The 20761-nt window shown below is 45.5% G+C and overlaps 1 protein-coding gene across 3 annotated transcripts in view; it reads left to right on the top strand.

Moving 5' to 3' along the window:
• Nucleotides 1-20761, top strand: part of MYLK (myosin light chain kinase) — a 1710670-nt gene that overhangs the window by 1216609 nt on the left and 473300 nt on the right. For all 3 annotated transcript variants that reach the window (XM_086957081.1, XM_086957079.1, XM_086957080.1), the window contains exon 19: nt 12120-12188. In XM_086957081.1, the coding sequence (XP_086813207.1) occupies nt 12120-12188 (69 nt within the window). The remainder of the gene's footprint in view (nt 1-12119; nt 12189-20761) is intronic.

The following is a 20761-nucleotide window of genomic DNA, read 5'->3' as shown; positions in this document are numbered from 1 at the left end:
TTGCTTTCTAAATACGAATGCTGCTACTGCTAATATTAGAAGTTGTTTCAAAAATACCAACACGGTTGTTTACTCCCTATGTGTGTAGCTTGTTCTTTTCCGAGTTTTATATACCGCAAACTCGACCCGAAGGTATCAGTGCGCGTTAGTGACCACCAGATGCACGGGGAGATTACGTGATTTGCCACAGGATGTGGAGCGTCCCTGCTGGGACTCCAAACCCCCTCTCCAGCTTCGAGGTCGACCGCTCTAGCTGTTAGGCCACACCCTCTCCCCCGTCATAAAACTCGAATGTTTGTAGACAGTGATTACCCTGTAAATCTAGGGAGACAGTTCAGCATGTTGAGTGCCTGCTGTCAGAATTTGTGTGTAAAGTTGACTGGGTCGTTCTTTTTTCCGTGGTCAGTTAAATGGGTTTCTATTTCGATCGGGTAATAACTGTACACACAAATTGTCTATCAAAGCGCTTTGGTTAAAAACGATATATACATTATAGAAAGATTAAAGATGCATTCAGAGTTTGTTGTACCACGATGAATACTATACAGAATCTCATGTTACAAATACTTCAGGTTTATCTCGAAAGGGCGTTATTGGCAGGGCCCTGGGCTTTTTAGCAAGTAACATTAGGAGGTCATTCTAAACTAACAATTTGCATCCGAGTCTCTCGGTTCTGGCCCAGTTTCTAAATGAATGTTGACTTAGCACGTCCCTACCCACCACTTGTTTGACAACTTGTTAAATAACCTGCCAGGGCACATGAAGATGAAGCGACTTACCCAGTCACAGTGAGGAGCAGAGTACTATGTGCCAGTACCGAATTCACCCTTAAACCTTTCATCCAGTCCCTTGCTCATGACACGTCTCTGACCGTGAGGAGGCGCAACAGGGGTGTTTTAAATTATTGTAAGTTTCTTCAAGCTGTTCTATGGCCCGAACGCCTGGCGGGCACATTGATTACGTACAGTTCGGACAGCGATGGGCATTTTATTAGCTGGTGAAAGATGCGCCCCTCACACTGTGAAAGTCTTGTGAATTCTGTTTCCTTCCTGAAATTGTATTTTCTAATCCTGAATTAGGAACAGGTCACCTCCCTTATTGAAGAATTAACGTTACCTTTTCTCAGATGATATCTTAGTTGGTCATTAACTATCGCTGTTAAATGACCAAAAGCCTCCGTAATTGCTTGTTTTAATTGTAGCTTTATTAACGTTGCCATAAGGTATGAACTGGTCAATGGGCGATAGTTGCCAGGTGAGAGTGGTGATTCCAATAATTCAGAAGACCGCTACATACGTTTATCTTATCACTTTCTTTATTTCACTACCTTCCTGCTCTCTCTCTCCATCCCCACCAGTATCTTGCTCACTAGCCAACAGAACACCTTAAACATTCCTCAAAAATAGAGACCAACTCACTAGGAAGACTAAAAAATAGAAGCCATTTTCTTTTTCTTCATTTATTTTTCTGCCATTTTTGAAGAAGCTCCTTAGAGTAAAAACAACAGGCATGTACCAAGAGCAGCACACTCTATCTAGCTATCTATCGTCATCACTATCTGTCTGTCTGTCTGTCTGTCTGTCTGTCTGTCTGTCTGTCTATCTATCTATCTATCTATCTATCTATCTATCTATCTATCTATCTATCTATCTATCTATCTATCTATCTCTCTATCTCTCTATCTCTCTATCTCTCTATCTCTCTATCTATCTATCGCCCTCTATCTATCTTTCACCCTCACTCTATCTTTGAACGCTCGCCGTTGGGGAGGGGTAAATCTGGGATTGTATTTGGACAGTTTTCGAGATAGATAAACATACGCTAGACATACTTCCAGGGTTTATAGTTCTACTCTGCATTATAATACCAGTCTACATTTTATATCCAAAATTGAAGGTAAAACATTTTTTTTTTATTTCTCTGGCTAATACAACTAGTTTTATTTGGATCACTGAAAGTTATCTTACTAATAAGAAATCCTAATACACAATAACCACTTTTATGGTGGAATGATTATGGGGAGGTTAGCAAAACTAAGCTGACTGCCTTCAGAAACTCTTATTCCAAGTAAAACTTTGGTCTCCTGATACTATAATCACTCACTGAAACACATGCAATGTACTATCTGGGCATCAGACTATATTTCATTTCACACATAGCATGCAGTGTCAAATCTGAAACCTTGTGCCTTTAAAAACAAAAAAAAATAAGTAACCATGGGCCATATGTATCAACATTCCGTTTTGGGATTCCTAAATAGCGATTTTTAAGGAATCGCTTTTTAGATATTGCAAAATGGTATGTATGTAGAAAATCACTTCTTTTTAGCGATTCCTTAAAATTCCATAATTGCGATTAGCAAATTGCTAATCGCAATTAAGGAATAATTTACCATTCATTTCTATGGGCCAGGAGGCCCATAGGAATGAAGGGGAAATTGCGAATCGCAATTTGCTAATCGCAAATTAGTGAATATTTTCAAGGGGGTCTCAAGAACACCCTGTTGCACTCCTGAAAATGACATGTGCGCGCATATGGCGCAGATACATGCCCTATGGGCATGTATGAGCGTCACATGGCACCTTTTGATTTTTAAAATAATGCTTTTTTGAAATAATTCGCAACTTAGCACCAACTAGAAGTTGGTGGTAATTTGTGATTCCTTAATGGCATTTTGGAATGTTTTTTTCCTTGATACATTGCATTTAAGGAATCGCAAAATTTGCAATTCCTTAAATGCAATCGCAAAATAAGGAATGGCAAATTTAGCGATTCCTTATTTTGCAACAAAAATGTTTCATACTTACCATTTAGCGAAAATGGGTTCGCAAACGCCAGAATTCTGCGAATTTCGGCGTTTGTGAAACCATTTTGCCTTGATACATATGGCCCCATGTGACGTGACTTGCTGGTGGTTTTTTTTAAGGAGTTATGATCAGGGTAAGGCTACTGAGATGAATTTCCCCTTGATTTTCCAGCATACATCCAAGGGTATCGGATCTTTACCAGACTTTTAGGATAGCCACTGACTGTGTAAATAAATCGCATTAAAGTCGCTGCACATAATTGTATCTAATGTGGATGTCATTAAAATCCGGTATGATCCACCTTGCTTGCACTAAGTTTGAAACAGCAGACATAAAATAAATACAAAAGGGATTGGTTGAACAACCTGTGTTAGCTTAGGCACAGCACACAGGCAGTGCCCAAACAACAGGTAAAGAACTCTAACCAACCTGATGACAGGAATGCCCAGGATGCCCTGGAGACGCTGCAGATCTGTTACTAGAGGCTTTTCCAGTGGTGGTTGAATCTTGGGAACAAAGGGTGATGACAGATAGAAATATCACAGCTGAGAGCAAGATTGCACAGTCATTGGCACGTTGCATACTGGGAAAACACGCCAAGCCAAAAAAAGTGATAATCCCATAGGGATTCAAGGATTTGCTTCCCTGGTGGTGTTATGTGCCTAAAGAAGACTCATGACGCATTGGCTGCAGCCACCAACCTCCTACCCCCTCTCCCCCCCTCCCAAAAAAAACTTTAGAAAGGAAGATATGACTGAATGTGGTGGAAGAGCTCCACATGTCTCTGGCGAGCAAAGCTGAGGCCTTGAGACCCTCACGGTGAGTAGCGCGCTATATAAATCCCTGATTGATTGATCATATTCAAGACTGGTGTAAAATGACTGATAAACTGAGTGCGTAGAAAGAAGGTGTAGGCTTCGAGTGTAGCTCCTCATGAATGAGGATTGGTCTGCCTTAGGAAAGTGTGAACTTCAGACTGAATAAAAGCAAGTGCAGATTGATACGCTGGGTCCCTGTACTTGGATATAACCAGAGAGTGGTAATAATGTTCAAGTGACCTACACCGCTGCACCACTCATGCCTGTATATGTTGAAATGTACCTCTTTATTTGCAAAATGCAAATAAAATGTGTTTACAAACACAATAGGAAAGGAAGAGCTTCAGTGAACATCAAGGAATCTTAAATATGGGAAATGAATTTCCAGGATGAACCTGGCCGCAGGAGCGTAGCTCGGTCAGTAAGATCGGGAGAGTGAGTATCTGATTTCCCGACCATCACACTGGCATATAATGTTAAAATATATTATATGACTAGCAGGGCGCATGGGAGCGGTTTAGGAGGCAGGGGAAATGGAGAGGATTACAGATATACAGGAGTGCTGAATGAGAGAAAAACAATATTTTGTAAAATAAAAACATTTGGGACTCTCAAAACAGAGAGGAGAGAGAGTGTGTTTGTTTTTGTCAGTGTGTGTATGCAAAAATCAGAGGGGAAATCCAACAGACACCTTACCATATCTGGCTAAAAGAACCTGTACCCAAATATTAATCTGAAAATACAATCATTATGGGGGCGTAACGCCCCAAACACCCACCTGAAGCTACGCCTCTGCCTAGGGAGAAATTTTGTTACAAAATGTGCTTACTTGGTACTTTTGGTAATGAATGCACAAGTCATTGGCACTGAATCAAACACTACCGTTACATTCCTTCAGACAGAGAAGGCCCCGTTTCAGCTTTTGAGGCGCTATGTCATTAACAATGCAGTGTTTGTAGAAATGACATTGCTTCCTTGATTGTCCAAAGGTCCAAATTAGTGAAACACTTGTCAAGTACTGTTCAAAAATGTAAGTTGTGATACTTTTAACAGCTTGTTTTCCCCAGCCTTGTAGGGCGCCCAGACCTGAAAAACAGATGGTATATATTTAATATTAGAGACAAAAATAGATAAGGAAAACATCATAAAGGAAGGGATACCTCGCCTGTTACCACTAAAGACACTCTACAATGAATTTTTGGTGCAGAGGAAGACTGAGATTACCACCAGGTCCCTTATGTCCTCGTCCCATTCATAACTAAGTGGAGATGACCATCTCCCGACAAAAAAAACAAGAGGAATGCTGGGACCCTAATACTGCCCCTCCCACCGGGAGTACATAAGCGGTACTTACCCAGCATCCAGCCTGTTTTTTTTTCTGTCTGTCGACAGAATGGATGGTGTGCTGGTGCTGCTCCATGCTGGGCTGGAGTGGCAGTACTTTTTCGTCACCCCCTGCCCGGCTGCCTGGTTGTGCGGGCGCGGGGTTCCCTGGACTGTCTCCTTGCCTGCCGGCCTTGCTGGGCATCAGTCTCTCTTGGAGCCGGTGTTCTGCTGTGCATTGCGTACACCCCCCGGTCCTTAGAGGCTGGGGCTGGAGTTCCCGGTTGCTTCTGGGTCATGGGCTCGTCTTCCCGAGCTTTACCGGGTGAGGTGTGCCTCGCTGGATGGGCTCCTGCCGGTCTCCTGGATGCAGTTGGGGTGGGGGCCTTGTTCCTGGGGTGTGCCCCCTCCTCCGGGTTGAGTCCCGCTTGCCGGGTTTTTGTTTCCTTCCTTGTGCTTTCTGGTGGCTTCAATGTCGGAACGTACAGGCATGCTGTTGCTGGATCCTGGGTTGCAGTGTGGATCAGGTTGCACGTGCATTGCTCAAGATGATGATTGTACCCGTACAGTGATATTCCCTGTCTTGTTACTGTGTGGTGGCGAGCGCTGGGGTGGCATGTTCGTTTCTGGTATTTCTCATGTGCTGTTTCGACATTTCTATGTATGTATATGATGTTTCTGTTCCCGGTGGTGGGGGCCTTGTTGTGCTGTTGGCCCTCGCCCTGGCTGTTTGTTCGCTGTGCTGGTGCCGGTCCTGGGTTGTTGGTGGGCTGGCATTGTGGTGTTTGCCTCGATGCGTGCAGGGGACTCCTGGGGATGCCAGGGTTTGAACCCGGGGCCTCATACATGTGATGCATGCGCTCTGCCACTGAGCTACATCCCCGCTTCTGTCCTCCGTGGAGAGTTGTGGCGCATTGGCCCGCGTGGCTTTCTCCAGGGTGCTCTGTTCTCATGGTTCACTCCCCTGCGCTGGCGGTCAGCATGTGGCCGGCATTGGTTCTCTCCGGTGGCCGCCAGCACCTCGAGTGTTGCCTCTGAATGTTTTTTTTGCGCTTGCACATGGTGAGGGTTGGCATTCCTGCTTGTCCTGCTGCTACCGCTCCCCCGAGGGTTCGTTGCCCTGGTCGAGTGTGCCTTCAGTTGGGTCTGTGCTTCCTGTGTGGACTCCATCCTGGTGCTCTATGGGGCTCTCTACCCCCGCCCCCGCCTTTGGTGCTTGGTTGTCTGACCCGGGGTCTGTTTGGGTGGTGACTCTTTCTTGGCTTTGTTGTGTGGTGTACGTGTTGCCGCACTGCCCGTGTCTAGGAGCTGGCCATATTCCTCTGGGTACTTCTTGTACGTGCACACAGGTGTTGAGGTGAGGCGCTGCTGTCCTGGTTTTCACTTCGTCGAGCGCTGTGGTTCCTGGTTTGGTGCTTGTCATCCTCTCCCTTGGTCTACGTGGTTGGGGTTTTCTGTCTCTGGCCTGTGGCCTTGCCTCCTGCTCACCCCTGCTCTGGTTTGTTCTATGGGGTAGGGCGTGCCGGGGTCTTCTCCCTTTGGGTAGCTTCTTCCTACCTCGGATTGGCGTGGGTTCCTGTCACCTCTTTGGTGGCTGGTTCCTTTTTTTGCTGGCTCTGCCTGTGCTTGCTCCTTGGGTTCCTAGTGCTGTTGGTGTCTCCCTACCTGCTTGGTTATGCCTTGCCCTCTGCTGCTCTTGTGTCGGCGTTGCCTCTCGCTTCTTCGGCGGCGGCCTGTTGGGGGTGCAACTCTGTTCACCCCTGCTTCTGGCTCCTCAGTGGCTATGTTCCCCTTGCTGATGGTGGGTCAGTGTTCCTGCTACTTGTGCCGCTGGGGGCGTCCTGTTGACTCCCCTGGGTTCCTGTTGGCCTGCCGCGGTTTTCTCTGCTTTTCTTTGCTGCCCCTCTGCGTCCCTGCTTCTCAGGGTGTCGCGGGTGCGGGTGTCATGGCCTGGCCTTGGGTGTGCTGCGTGCGCCTTTTTTTCTGGTGCCCTTCCCTCTGCTGCGGGCTGGCTGTTGTGTTGTGGCCTCTGTTCTGCTTGGGTGTCCTGGTTCTTCACCTCCGCTTCCTGGCTTCTGCTTGGTTGGTCGGGCCACTGTCTGGATGGCCGAGTGGTCTCAGGCGCCGGTCTCCGGGGAGCTTGCTATTCAGCGTTGCTGAGCCTTCTGGTCTCCTCACTCTTGGGGCTCCTCGTTCCTGGCTATGTTGGACTGCGCCTGGTTCCTCTTTCTCCTTCCCGGGTTTCTCCCTCGCTCTGGCCTGGAGCTTCGGATGTTTGTCCCGGGGCCTTCTGTGTGCTTGGGTTGCTTATGGGGTCTGGCTGCTTCTGCCCTGGCTCTCCCTGTGCTTGCCTTTGGCTTGCTTCTGGTGTTCCTGGCCACCCCTCCTGGTTCTGTCATAGTTCCTGCCTGGTTTCTTCCTAGATGGGGGCCTCCTGGGGGTGCCTGGTGGAGGATTTTCTGGCTGGTGTGGTTGGGCGCCTGCTCTTCTTTTCCCTGCCGTCCCCCCTCTCCCCCTTGGTTTGTTTTCCGGTGGTGGTTTGCCTTTTGGTCCCTGGGGTTCGTGCCACTGCTGTCTGGGCCTGGCTGCCTTTTGCTGCTTCCTTGTCCTGGCGTGCCACCTGTTTCTCCTCTTCTGTTCTGCAGTTCTCCAGGTTGATGGCCTGTGGCCGTGTCCCCCTTTTTGGGCCGGCTTTCGTATGCTCTCTGTTTTTGTGCATGGTTGGGCCGGGTTGGTCCCTGCCTGGCCTCCTGGGGCTGCCAGGTGCTGTTGGCTTCTTGGTCCATCTGCACTCAGGTGTGTTTGCTCCCTGGGTTGTTCTGGTCTCATCTGGTTCCCATGACTAGGTGTCTGCTGGGGCTTTTCCGCTCCTTTTTAGGCTCTGCTTCCTTGCCTGGGCTCTCTTTTGGGTCCTGGCAGGGTACTCTGCTGTTGTGGCTGCATCCTTGTGGGTCCTTCTGGGGTCCTGTGGCTCCGGGTCTGCGGGCTTCCTGCTGGTTCCGGTTGGCCTCGGGCTGTGCCTCCTGGGGTTTCTGGCTGTGCTGTCCCTTTTCAGGCTGCTGTTGCGAGTGTTTGCTGGTCGTTTCCTGGTTCTGGTGTCCTGGCTCGCTTATGCCTCCCTTGCTTCCCTGGGCTTTGTTCCCGGTGTGGGTCTGTTTGGGTGCCCCCCCCCCCCTCTCTGGTTGGGGTGCGGTTCTGTGGTGCTCTAGCCTCTGTGGGGCCCTCCGTCCTGACTGTGGGTTGTCTCTGGGTTTCCTGCTGTTTGGCCTTCCGCCTCTTCTGCTTCCTCCTACTTCCCCTTTGGCGGTTTTCCTCTGTGTCTTTCCGGCCTTCTGTGTGGTCCTGTGGTAATGTGCTGGTGGTTCCCGGTTCCTCCCTGCCATTTACTTTGGCTTGGGCACTGCATAGGCTCCTTCTGGGGTTCGGTGGGCCTGCGGGTCTTCCTGGGTGGTCGGGTTGCTTGGCTCTGGTCCTGGCTTCCTGGTTCCTTTGGCGTTCATTGCCTGTTTTTTGCTGTTTCCTTGGCTCCTCTCCGGTGTTGCTGAGTTCGGGCCTTTTGGTTTTGATCTGGGTGCTGCGCTCCCTGGGGCATTGAATTCCGCTGCTCCTGCCGTTACTGCTTGCCTGGCCTGGGTGTGGTGTGCCTGTCCGGTCCTCTGCCCTGTTGGCACCTTCTTTTTGTGCTGCCCTCTGTGCCTGGTTTGGGGGCTGCTGGGGTTTCCCGGTTGCTCTGTGCTCACCTCCTGCCTTGTATTCCCTCCCTTTTGGGGTTGGGGTTTTCTGGGGGTTGTGGCCGGTGGCTCTGTGCCCTCCCTTGTTGGGATTGTTTGTTGTTGGTTTCCGGTCGTGTTGGCCTCTCCTTGCTTGGTCGGCTTTCGGCTGTTTTTTTTTCTGGGGGCTTCTCTGAGCGGTGATCTTTGAGTTGGCCTCCTCTGCCCGTGCTGTTCTGGGTTTGGTGGCCTTCCTGGTTTGGTTGGTGGCCTCCTTCCCTGTGGGGTTTTTTGTCCTCCTGGGGTTTTAGGATGTCTTTCCCCTTCCCTGTCTTTCGGTTTGGTTCCGGTTATCGCTCCTGTTCGGCTCCTGGGCTCTTGTTGCTACCTGGGCCTCCTCGGTAGGGTTTCCTCCTCTGGTCTCTTTGGGACCGGGTCTTTCAGTTTGGTGAGGTGGGCCGGTTCCTGGCCTGTGCTTTCTCCTGCCTTGTTGGTCTGGGTGCTTGTGCCTGCGCTCTGTTGGCTGTTTCTTTCTTTGGCATTCTTCAGGGATGCCTGTTTCCTTGTGGCACTGCAGGGTCCTGTGTACCTTCCTGCTGGTTCTGGGCTTGGCGGCCTTGTCCGGTGAGTTCTTTCTGGTCCCGGTTGCCCTTTCTCCTGTTTCTCAGGTTTGCGGCCTCCTTTTTGGGTTCCTGGCCTTCTGTTTGTCTCTGGTCCTTGTCCCTGCTGTCCTGTTCTAGGTTGTGGGCCGGTGGTTTCCTGACGCCTTCCTTTCCCTCCTTCTCGGTGCTCCCTTGGGTTGCTGCTTTTGTTGTGGTTTCCTGGGTGTGATTTTGGGTGCGGAAGGACTGATTTCTGCTTTGATATTCTCCCCTTAGTTATGAATGGGACGAGGACATAAGGGAACTGGGGGTAATCCTCTATTACTTACCGGTAATCTTCATTACTCCGGGTCCTGTTGTCCTCGTCCCATTCATACGCCCCTCCCTCCCTCCCGGACAGCCGGCCTTCCTGTCTGGGCTTGGTTGTACAGGCGGGATGCTGGGTAAGTACTGCTTATGTACTCCCAGTGGGAGGGGCAGTATTAGGGTTCCAGCATTCCTCTTGTTTTTTTCTGTCGGGAGATGGTCATCTCCACTTAGTTATGAATGGGACGAGGACAACGGGACCCGGAGTAATGAAGATTACCGGTAAGTAATAGAACATTACCGAGACTACACTGACCAGGATACAACAGAAGACAAAAAGGAAGGCCGCTAAAGTTGAGCCCCATGATAGGCACACTCCTTAAAACTACTCAGCTCATTTGTTTGAGTGTGGCCGCAACTCCTTTCCCAATTCTTAAATATAGAAAGTATTTCATATTTCAGTCATACTAAAATATGTTCTTTGGGTTATGAAATGGAGGCATTGTCCAAATATATCCCTGTCTCTCGAACAATGAACAACATGGCAAACAAACTGAAAAGTTGAAAAATATGACATGATCTACTTACTATTTTATTAAAACAATTACTGTGACTTTGTTGGTGTGTGCTGTTTTATACAATAGGTTTTTTTTGTACAAACACTCATACTTAAATGCTACTTAGTATTAAAATAACCAAATATTGAAAAAACATAAGACATTTATGTAAATTAGTATTGCAAAGACTTTTTTGTAATTTCTTATTAGATTGTCGCAATATTTTTTAATCTGAAACAGAATATTCTTCTCTTTGTTCATTCATTATTCAGCCATGATGTAAATATTTTTAGTAAGATTATCGAGTAATCATTCAAATGCAATGTAATTAGGTATTGTTTGGATTGCCGATGAACAACCTGTTAAATATAAAAACGTAATCACATGAAATAAATCCTTCAGTAGCTTCCTTGTTGATGATGATCTATTGATACGCACCTTCTGAGGGACATTCGGGTTGCCTTCGTGTGTTTGTAGCACATATGAGGATGTGTTAGACGAAAGGCTCAACCATTATAGAAGAAAACACAACATGGAGAACAAATCAGCCAGATTAACCCAGGCTGTTGAACATCTATTTTGCCGAATTTAGAAAAATTAGGAAAAACATTTTCATTAAAAAGAAATTGACAAAAAAGAAGCAGGAAAATGGAACAAAAAACATTTTTAAAAAACGGAAAGAAGAACGGGAGGCAGGAATAATGTACAGCAAGGGTATCTGTACTGTGTACAGGTAGCAAAGAATGTGATAGTTGGGTATTATGCTATGTGTATGACTAGTGGTACCCTAGAATATCTAGGGACAGCAGCACTAGCCTGTAGGTAGTCATTTTAATGTATAGGTGGAAGTAGAGGTACAAGTAGAAATAGGTATAATTTGGGGAATAGGTACTAAGGTATAGGTCAGAGGTACTTAGTTATAGGTGAATTTGGAAGTTTAAGTGTATAATTAGCAATATAGGGACATGGAGGCACTAGAGTATTGACAGGATAGTAGTAATATGGTATACGTATGGCAAGAGGTACTATAGAATATGTTGAATAGCAGGGCCAGCATTTACGTAGAGATACAAAATGTAAATGGAGCTACTGGTAGCAGGATATAAGTACAGGCTGGTGTAATCGGATACATTTAGAGGTAGAAGTGCTTAAGGATAGATACTAGAGGTAAAGGTGATAGGGTATAGGTATGGGTCAGAGGTACTTGGATGTCTGTGATTATAGTTGTACACGATTATAGGTATTTTGAGGTACTTCAGTATAGGCAGCAGTTGCAAAGAAAAATACAAAGTTGAGGGAAAAAGGAGAAGAACCCAATTGGTAAAGAGCAGAAGAATTAATAAAGGAGGAGAACATGTAATGAGGTATTCTGGATTTCCTTCTCATAAACAAGACAGAGTGACCATGAGGAAGTTGACATTTTTAAGGGAAAGAGAGTTGACTTGTAAGACGGAAATTGAAACATGGGGGCTTGTGATTGTGGGAAAAAAAGGCCTTATATGGACTTGTTTCAGCTGGAATGGCATTCCTTGGGATGAATTTGACATCCGATTATTTTCATTCACTTGAAATAATTGTAGGAGTTCCTCGACATGGTTTTGCCAGGGCTGTTTTCTGGAATCCGTATTTTCCTAAATTCACATGCACACATTAAAAACACATAAAATGAAGGAGCAAAATCAGTAAAGAAATCCCTTTTGTGGAACGCAACTGGAATACACTCGTCCGCTGTCTCTTTCCCAGCATTGCAGAAAGTTGAACTGTTAAAGTTGGAACACACCCAGCAAGCACATACGCCTTATTTCCTAAAAGTCCTCGTAAAATATTTCAAATCCCATTTAACACTTCTTAGCAGCTCGAAATGCGAAATATTTCGCCTATCAAAAGCTACAAATCCCACTTTTGGGTAATTTTGGATCACGTTGTTAGATTTGTGAATTATTTATAAATATTTCCTTGTCCATAATTCTTATACGTTTTTGTTCTTACATTTTAGATTCCAAAGCTACCACGATGAAGGCAAAGAGCCCCAGAAGTTTACTGTCTCCTTCGCCAGCAACACAGAGTAAGCTGTTGTGATTTATCTGCTTCCGTTTGGGCGCTGCAGGAATTTGTCGGGGGCTGGCATTTTGCAGCATTTTTCCCACCATATGAGTCATTTAAAATAGCCTCCTCAGACTGCATGAGTGTGCTGTGTTTCTTTAACCCTAGATAGGTCATGTGAATGAGAGATATCCTGTCCTGTGGTGTGGGCGGGTGACTGACGGGGACATTAGGCATTGACCGGTTCCCATCAGTATGCCTAACATATCTACATCTGTACAGGGCTATTCAAAAGCTAAACATGATCTGGCTCCCCCAAGGAAGGCCGTTCTCCAGCATTGGAGCTCATCTCACTTGGACCGTGGGACGGCGAAGTGGATACCTCTTGGGTGGTGGTAGGCTCCCGCCGGGGCTTTGGTTTGCTTTAATGTACTGCCCCACACTTTCACCCCAACACCTGCTTCAGGGGGGAATCAGAATTCCAGGGAGGACTGCAGTCAGAGACAGAATGGCCTTCCACCTACCAGGACCCACCTGGCCTCAGGTCAATCTTATCTAATTTTGGGAAGCTTTTGGTCCCACAGCAGATGTGCCAAGGTAGTGCCCAACAAGTTCACAGGGTTGCAGGACATTCTGACCAAGGCTTCCAGCTCCATGCGTGACCAGCTGTTCCTGTACAGATAGGGTTTTTTATGTTCTGGTACTTATCGAGTTGGATTTAAAATGGGGTTAACAAGTCTATCAGTACGGACTGGATCCCCAAGTCATACACGGACCTGGGAAACATGGCAAGATAGATGGGTGGAAATCACCCACCTCAACATCTGCCACTAGCTGCCTCTAGGATGTGGAGTTAAAGAAGGGGAGTACCTCTGCCTGAAGCCTAAGGCGTGGCAATTCGGGCTGGGCTGTTCCCATGAGGCACGGGGTCAAGGCTGATTTGCATATGGCCATGTCCGAACTGGGGTGGTGTGGAGTGCAAAAAAACGATGGATTTAGGCCCAGATCTCTGTACTGGGGTGAATGTATGACATTGTTCTAAATTCTGCCAATCAACTGTGGTTTTTGCATTTGAAGCCTAAGGCTGACATCTTCACTACTCTCATGCCATGTGTTTTCTTTGACATATTACTATTTTAGATATATGTATATTTCTTTATATATATTTCTTTTTTTACAGAGTTTTATATAGCGCAAACTTGACACGAAGGTATCGGGTATGAGAGCACCAGTTGCTTTACATGAGGACACTTCCATTTTTGTTAGGCACGGGGATATTAAGAGATTTGCCCAGAATCAGAGGATGTTCAACGTCATTGCCGAGACTCTAACCTTGTTCCCCAGATTCGAGGTGGACCGCCCTAGCCGCTAGGCCAAATCTCCTATTTCTTTCCTATGATTTCTGTATTATACGCAGCCATTTTATAGGCCACTGTAAAGAGCAGAGACCATCCTATTTACTCTTGGCTATAGGGATATATTGAAGAAAGTTTGAGAAGTGCTTTGCAAAATAGTCACTCTGCAATGGTACTGGACCATAGGCAGAAAAATGTACAATTGTTTTTCTGTTTTTGTACTCAGTTTTGTTTTTTCAGCAACAAAGCTGGACCAGCCTGGCCTCGATTATGTGAGCTGCATTACTGACTAAGCAGTTTTGAATTGGTGATTGTGCAGTTATTCACAGTTTTTTTAATACTGGCTAGTGAAAAATGGCACCTGTACCCACAAATCAGTGCAACAAGGAAATTGAAAGCGGCTAAAGGAAAGAGAATTTTAATCACAGTTATTTGGAGTCAAAGCAGTGGTAGGCTGAAGCAATGTGGTGACCCAAATGGTCAGTGCAATTATGTCAGTAAAAGCAATGGAACTTTGAAGTAAAAGCTACAAGTAACAGGAAGTTAGAGTGAAGGAGCTCACACTAGTGACATATTTCCCATGCCTGTGCGTCCCTTTGGAGCACAGAAAAACTTTTTCTGAGCTTAAACAAGCATTGGCAAATCCAATAGGTCTCGCCTTTGTGGCATTTTGGCTTGCCAATGTTTTCTAGCCACACTGCATAGCATCCGCAATGAGATGTGCGTGGGTAGCGTGTAAAAAAAAAAAAACTTTGATGCGATTGTGTCATTTTGTAATTGTGTGCACAAGGCATGCACATGACTACAAAATGTCAAGAGTGATTTGTTTTTTAAATTTCTGGTTCCAGTTGGATTAGTAACTAAAAAGAAAAGAAAAATAGCAAAAAATTTTTTTGTTTCAAAGCAGGCGACCGAGGGGAGCGGAAGCATCACATTACAGGCGGGGGGAGAACAGTTAAGCAAGACATGGGATGAGTGGGGGCTGAATGACAAAGCAAGATGAGGAAGACAGTGGGGTGAATGAGGAAGCAACATGGGGGTGGTGGGGGGAAACACCGAAGCAACACAGGAGGGGGTGCAAAAGCAACTCCTGGGAGGGCTGGAGCTAAAGCAACACAGGGTTGCTGTAAGTAACACAGCTGGGGGAAACAGTGGGGAGAAGCACATGGACGGCTGCAAGAGAGAAGAGGATGGGGAGAAGCAGTCGAGCAACAGAGATGAGCACTGAATGCAGAGGGAGAGACATACACGAGGGAGATGGCTTCAACACAAGTACACTAATGGAGCACTACAAAAGGAAAAACGTATGCTTCAAAAACAGGCAGTTGAAGCAGCAATGCCACCAGGGCGGGACTGGGAACCAAAACCGGCCCTCGCAAAGTGCTCGGCTGGGCCCCCCACCCCCGGGGTTGGGGGTGCGACTGCGCTCTTTGCCAGGGCCGGTTTTCAGCCGATTTTGTTACAGGGCCGTTTTTGCAGCAACGCTGCAAAAACGACCCTGTAAGAAAAAACAGCCCCCAGTGGCCCAAAACCGGCCCCCACCCTTGCGGCGCGCCGGGGGGTTGCCCTGTGCCCGCAACGGCCAGTCCGGGCCTGAATGCCACCCAATCATAGATTATAAAGAAGAAATGATCCACGGGGTGAAAGAATCGAAGAGCGACAAGCTGGGACACAAATAGGAAGCAGACACATATGAGTGACAAGAAAGCCAACCAATAGAAGCCATGGGCTAGCTCCAACCTCCTATATGCCACTAGTAAGCCACAATATGACTCTCAACTGACGGACATGCAGTGACTAGTAGTCATGTCCTAAACATGGTGGGGATTAAATTAAAAAGAGTTTAAATGACCAGGAAATATGGAGATGAAAAAAAGAGATAGCCAGTAAGGGAAATGAAAGAAATGAAAAAAGAGACACACAAGAAGAGTGACGGAGACAGAGCAAGGTAGTCCGAGATAGAAAAAGGGAGAAAAATGGAGTAGAGAGCTAGAATAGGAAATAGAGGTAAAATGATAAGGTTGGAAAAGATAAGTTAAGACAACGAGGGAGAGTATGGACGTTGAGTAAATTTAAATTGGATTAAGAAAAAGGCAGAAAGAGAAGTGGGAGGCAGAGTGTGAAATAATTTGAGGCTTTTGTAAAATGAAGAGTAAGACAGGCTGGTGATAAGGAGGATAGGCAGAAGAATGACAAAGAAAAGAAGCTGGAGAAAGACGAGTGAGGCAAAAAAGGAAAGAAACAGAAAAGAAGATTGGACAAAATGAGAAAATACAACATGAAGAGAAGGAATGGGAAGAGAGAAGGAGGAGAAAGTAAGAATAAATCATGAGGGAAAATACAAGTGAGGCAAAAGGAACTAGTGATCTAGAAAGAGAAAAAGATTGAAGGTTTAGATTAAGGGAGAGAGAGAAGCAATAATGAAACAGACAAGAGTTGCCTTTAAGCCCTATCAAGTTTGCACCAAAGTTGCTGTGTCCAATATGCTTTTCAAATATACCATTTGTGACATATGTTAGAAAATTTCCCTGTGGAAGAACACTCCCGCCCCAAATCCCCATATTCACAGTCTTAAAGATGTACTAAAATGTCATCATTAATACTTGTCAATTAGTTGCTTAGTTAACTATTAACCATTTCTAAAAATATCAATGGAAGCACTCTTTAATGTGTAAAAATACAAGTGTCAGGGCCTGAGCTATTTCATTACTTTAGAAAAATATATTGAACACTGTAGGAAATTGGGATGTTGGTTGAGAGGTGTGAAGCCCTACTCAAGCAACAACCACAATTTCCGTCAGGATGAGGTCACAAGCAAACGCCAAATTAACATGTGCTTAATCCTCTTGTAGTTTTACACAAAGCAGTCAGGCTTATTTTAGGGGCAATCTATAATGTATATTTGCAGCACTTCAAGCAGTAATAAAGTGAAAATACAACACATCAACAATTCCACACCAATTTTGAAAATAAGAATATCATTTTATAAATGCTTAAAACCAAAATGACGTAAATCCAGTCAATAGAACTGGAAATTAGCTATTTTTAAGTTTTACGTAAAAATAGTGCTTAAAAGCACAAAGTGCCAACTGTGGTTATCTGGCTGCACTGGATCGGGGCAAAGTCACAAGTTCAGGCTAACCACAATGGAGCTTGGCCAGATACAGGGATCAAGTTAGGCTCACTGAACAAAGTACCTTAAATCTCGGCTGTAGAGCATTGCAAGATCCTGTGTCAAAGCTGTATTGCGCAGCAGTGGTTCAGAGGAGGTGCAGAATGTGATGCGAAGTCCTGCACCGAGGATATACAGCGATGCTGCAAGGGATGTCGCACTGCGTCTGTTTCGCCCACAAGACCACAATTGAGCTGGCACCTTCAGGCCACTTCCAAGACTGTGGTGGCACCCCTTGGATGGGTGTGGGGGCAAGATGCACATGAGACCGAGTCCAGGTGCTGAGTTCAAGGAGGTTGGAGCCTTATCTATCTCTACGGCTCTGTTCAGAAGGCCAGCCATCTATCAATTGGAGTCACTCTGCTGATCCTGCGTTCATGATGCAGATCCAGTAATTTTCATACCTGGAGCAAAGTGGAAGAACAGCAGAGTAGCAGTCCTTCTTGCAGCACAGCAGTCCTTCTGAGTTTTCCACAGCCCAGAGGTGTACTGAAGAGTTGGGTCTGAGGGTCCACGAGTTATACCTGCTGCCAGCTTTGAAGTAGAAGAAGAATCTGGAGGTTTTCACACCTGGAGGTGTTTAGAATTTGCTGCCTCCCTTCCCTGTCCCAACTTGTCTGGGGGCACAAAAGACTTATGTGAAAATATTTAGTTAAGGCAGAGCCTTTGTGATGAGTAAGTGTGGTAAAGTGACAGATCCTCCCCCATGAAGTCAGAGATGGCCCATCAAGCCAACACCTATTCCCCCTTGTGTCTCAAGGTCTAGGAGTAATTCACAAAGGGCAACTGTCAGCTACACCTAGGCATATGACCCAGGATACAGGCTGCAGGCACCAAATGGTTGGGACTAGAAAATGTCAACTTTCTGAAAGTGGTTCTTTTAGAAATGTGACTTAAAATTTGACTTTACCATTAAAGAGGGTTTATAAATTACAATTAGTTTGAGACCAAACTCAACCTTCCTACCTGATCCCAGTGTAAAGTTATCTCTTATTAAATGTATTAACTATGGGGAGGCAGGCCTTGTAGTAATGAAAAACTAATTTAAGAGTGTTTTATTTCCAGGACATGTAAAAGTTAAAAATATATTTCCAACTTATTGAATACACTGCACCCTGCCCTATAGGCTGTTTAGGGCCCACCCTAGGGGTGACTTATAAGTATTAAAAAGGAAGGTTGAGGCCTGGAATTTTTGTTATTGTGCCTGGTCGAACTGACAGTTTAAAACTACACACACAGGCTGCAATGGCAAGCCTGAGACATGTTTAACAGGCTACTTAAGTGGGTGGCACAATAAGTGCTGCAAGCCCTATAGCAGCATTTAACTTACAGGCCATGGGTACATATTGTACCACTTTGCTAGGATCTTACAAGTAAATTAAATGTGCCAATTGGGTGTAAGCCAAGTTCGCTATGTTTAAGGAGAGAGCACTAGCACTTTGACACTGGTAAAGTGTGCAGAGTCCTAATGTCAACAAAAACGAAGTCAGCAAAAACGGGTTTGTGGGAAAACAACCCTAAGGGTGACATGTCCAATAAACACTGTGTTGAAGTTCTCTGCTAAAAAATAGATAGACAGTGCCAACAAGCCGTGGAGTGCCATTAATAAGTGCTGATGTTCAGAAATGTGTGCTGGTGCTGCAAAAAAAGGCAGAAATTAAGCACTGCCTGGAAGGCACTGTTTAACACTCTCATAAAGTTAAATGCTTGCCCCTTACCACAGCAAACACGGCAGTCGGTGCTGTATGTGGTGTGAGGGGTAAGTTTGTCTCTACTAGCAGGAGACCAAGGCATTTTTAGGCCATACTTAGCAAAATGAATATGCAATAGAGTAGATTCCTTCCCCCACAAAGAAAATAGCAGTAGTGCAGCCCACCTTAATAAATAAAAAGCTATCTCCATACATTACATATGTCGCTGTACTGTAAGCAGGTCTAGCTTCTTTCACACCCAGCCCTTGCAGCAAAAATGCTATTGTCATCTACACTCAATGAAGGGGCACCTCCACAGACACAGGCAATGGTAACATGTAACTGAAAGGTGTGAGTCTAAATAGAGAACCAAAGCATAGTGTGCTAGACAATCAGTAACCTCCCTTATTATAATTCCAACCTTTACCCACTGTAGCTGATCACTTCTAACTCATTCTAGGTCATGTGCATTTGGAACAATATTGCCAGGGAGGATGCCAAGAAGTAATTAAAGGGAGTATTTCATTGCCCCTTCAGTTTTCTGTTTCTTATGATCCTGAAGTGTGGGGTTCCTCTGATAGTCTTTCTTTGAGCAAGTTCTTTGGGCAGATGTAAATGTGCTGAATACATCACAATATCTGTTTCTTTCTGTTTTCAGGGCACACACTGTGTAACGCAATTGCTTCAAGGCTGTCTTGAGTTTAGCAACAAAGTTGCGTATCTGCAGAGAGCTAACAGGGTTACAAATAGCTATCTAAAATATATGAACCTCACATTAATAAAACTGATGATTTTGAGTGATATTCATCAACTTACCAAGCTTAATAATTGAACCATAATCTGGTACATCAGAACAATTCCTTTGCATGATATATCAGTGGAGGTAAAATACAAGCTCGAACAGTGAAAGGGGTGAAGTAGATGCATTTTCAATGTTATTCTGAATAGTTGGTGGAGCTGCAAATTTCCAAAGAAAGGGTACTAGAAGGGCAAGATCACTAGCAGGAATACATCTATGTTGTCTAGCAGGTAGAGCTGCTGACTTTGGAACTGTGAAACCAGGTTCAAATCTCGGCCTTGACTCAGCATCCTGTTCTAAGGACCATTCACACATCTTTCTATGCCTTGAAAAATGTGTATGTACCGCTTCTTTTGTAAAGCCCTCTAATGTCCTTAGGTCAAGATTGCGCTTTATAAAACTGAAAAAAAAATCACCTGCTCTGATGAATCAGAAGTTTTTTGACAGGAAAAAAGCATTGCGGATAAGAGTTGATACAGATTTTATTTGGTCTGTAAGGAATGTGGACTTGTGGCATATAAAACAGTTGCAGAATGGACAGTGGCAGCTCGCAGAGGTAACACTATGGGGTGGTGAGGTGGGGCAGGGTGGGGTGGGGGGGTAGTCGAGTCCGACATATGAACTCAAAGGTGAACGTAAATAAATAAATATATATCTGCTGTCGTATGTCTGACTCCACTACCCCCCCAAAAGGTGAACTGTTAGAACTGGGGGTCTCTAGTTGGCTGAGGTAGGGACCTTAGTCCATATGGGAACCCTTGCTTCTAGTCAGGGTAAGGAGCGACACACCTTTAGATAACCCCTGCTCACCTCCTGGTAGCTTCGCATGAGCAGCCAGGCTTATCTCCAAGGCTATGTGTAAAGTATTTGCAACCACACTCCCAGTAACACAGTGATAACACCACAAATGGATACTACATCTGTTTCATAAAAATAGCAGTATCTTTATAAAAAGGAATACGATAAGACCAAATGATAAAAATCCAACATAAGCACATTCGGAATATTTCACTTGGCCGGTTATTAGGCCAGCAATCACTTGTAGGTTTTAGCGGTAATATTGAGCAATTCACAATCTCTAATACAGTCCTAATGCAATGCTATGCAGTTCGTAAGGCAGTTCGTAATGTGGTAATAAGACCGGCTTCATGCACGAATCAGGCACTTCGTAATGCAAGAATAATGCGGTTCGTAATGCAAGAATCAGGCAGTTCGTAATGCTATAATAATGCAGTTCGCAATGCAAGAATCAGGCAGTTCATAATGCAATAATAATTCGGTTCGTAATGCAAGAATCAGGCATTTCGTAATGCAATAATAATGCGGTTCGTAATGCAAGAATCAGGCAGTGCGTAATGCAATAATAATGTGGTTAAAAAAATGCAAGAATCAGGCAGTCCGTAAGGCAGTAATAATGCGGATCGTAATCTGCGTGGTTAACTCGAGCCCCCACTAGGCCCCAACGCGAGAGACAATGGTCATAAGCTTAAAGGGGCGGCCCAGGTACTGCTGGGCAGATACGGGCTGCTCGGGGATTCATCACGTAACGCGGTGCAGCTGGAGAGAGCTCGGAGCACT

This window comes from Lissotriton vulgaris, chromosome 2_1 (assembly GCF_964263255.1).
Source record: "Lissotriton vulgaris chromosome 2_1, aLisVul1.2, whole genome shotgun sequence".
Taxonomy (NCBI): Eukaryota; Metazoa; Chordata; class Amphibia; order Caudata; family Salamandridae; genus Lissotriton; species Lissotriton vulgaris.
This window is presented reverse-complemented; position numbering and strand designations above follow the sequence as displayed.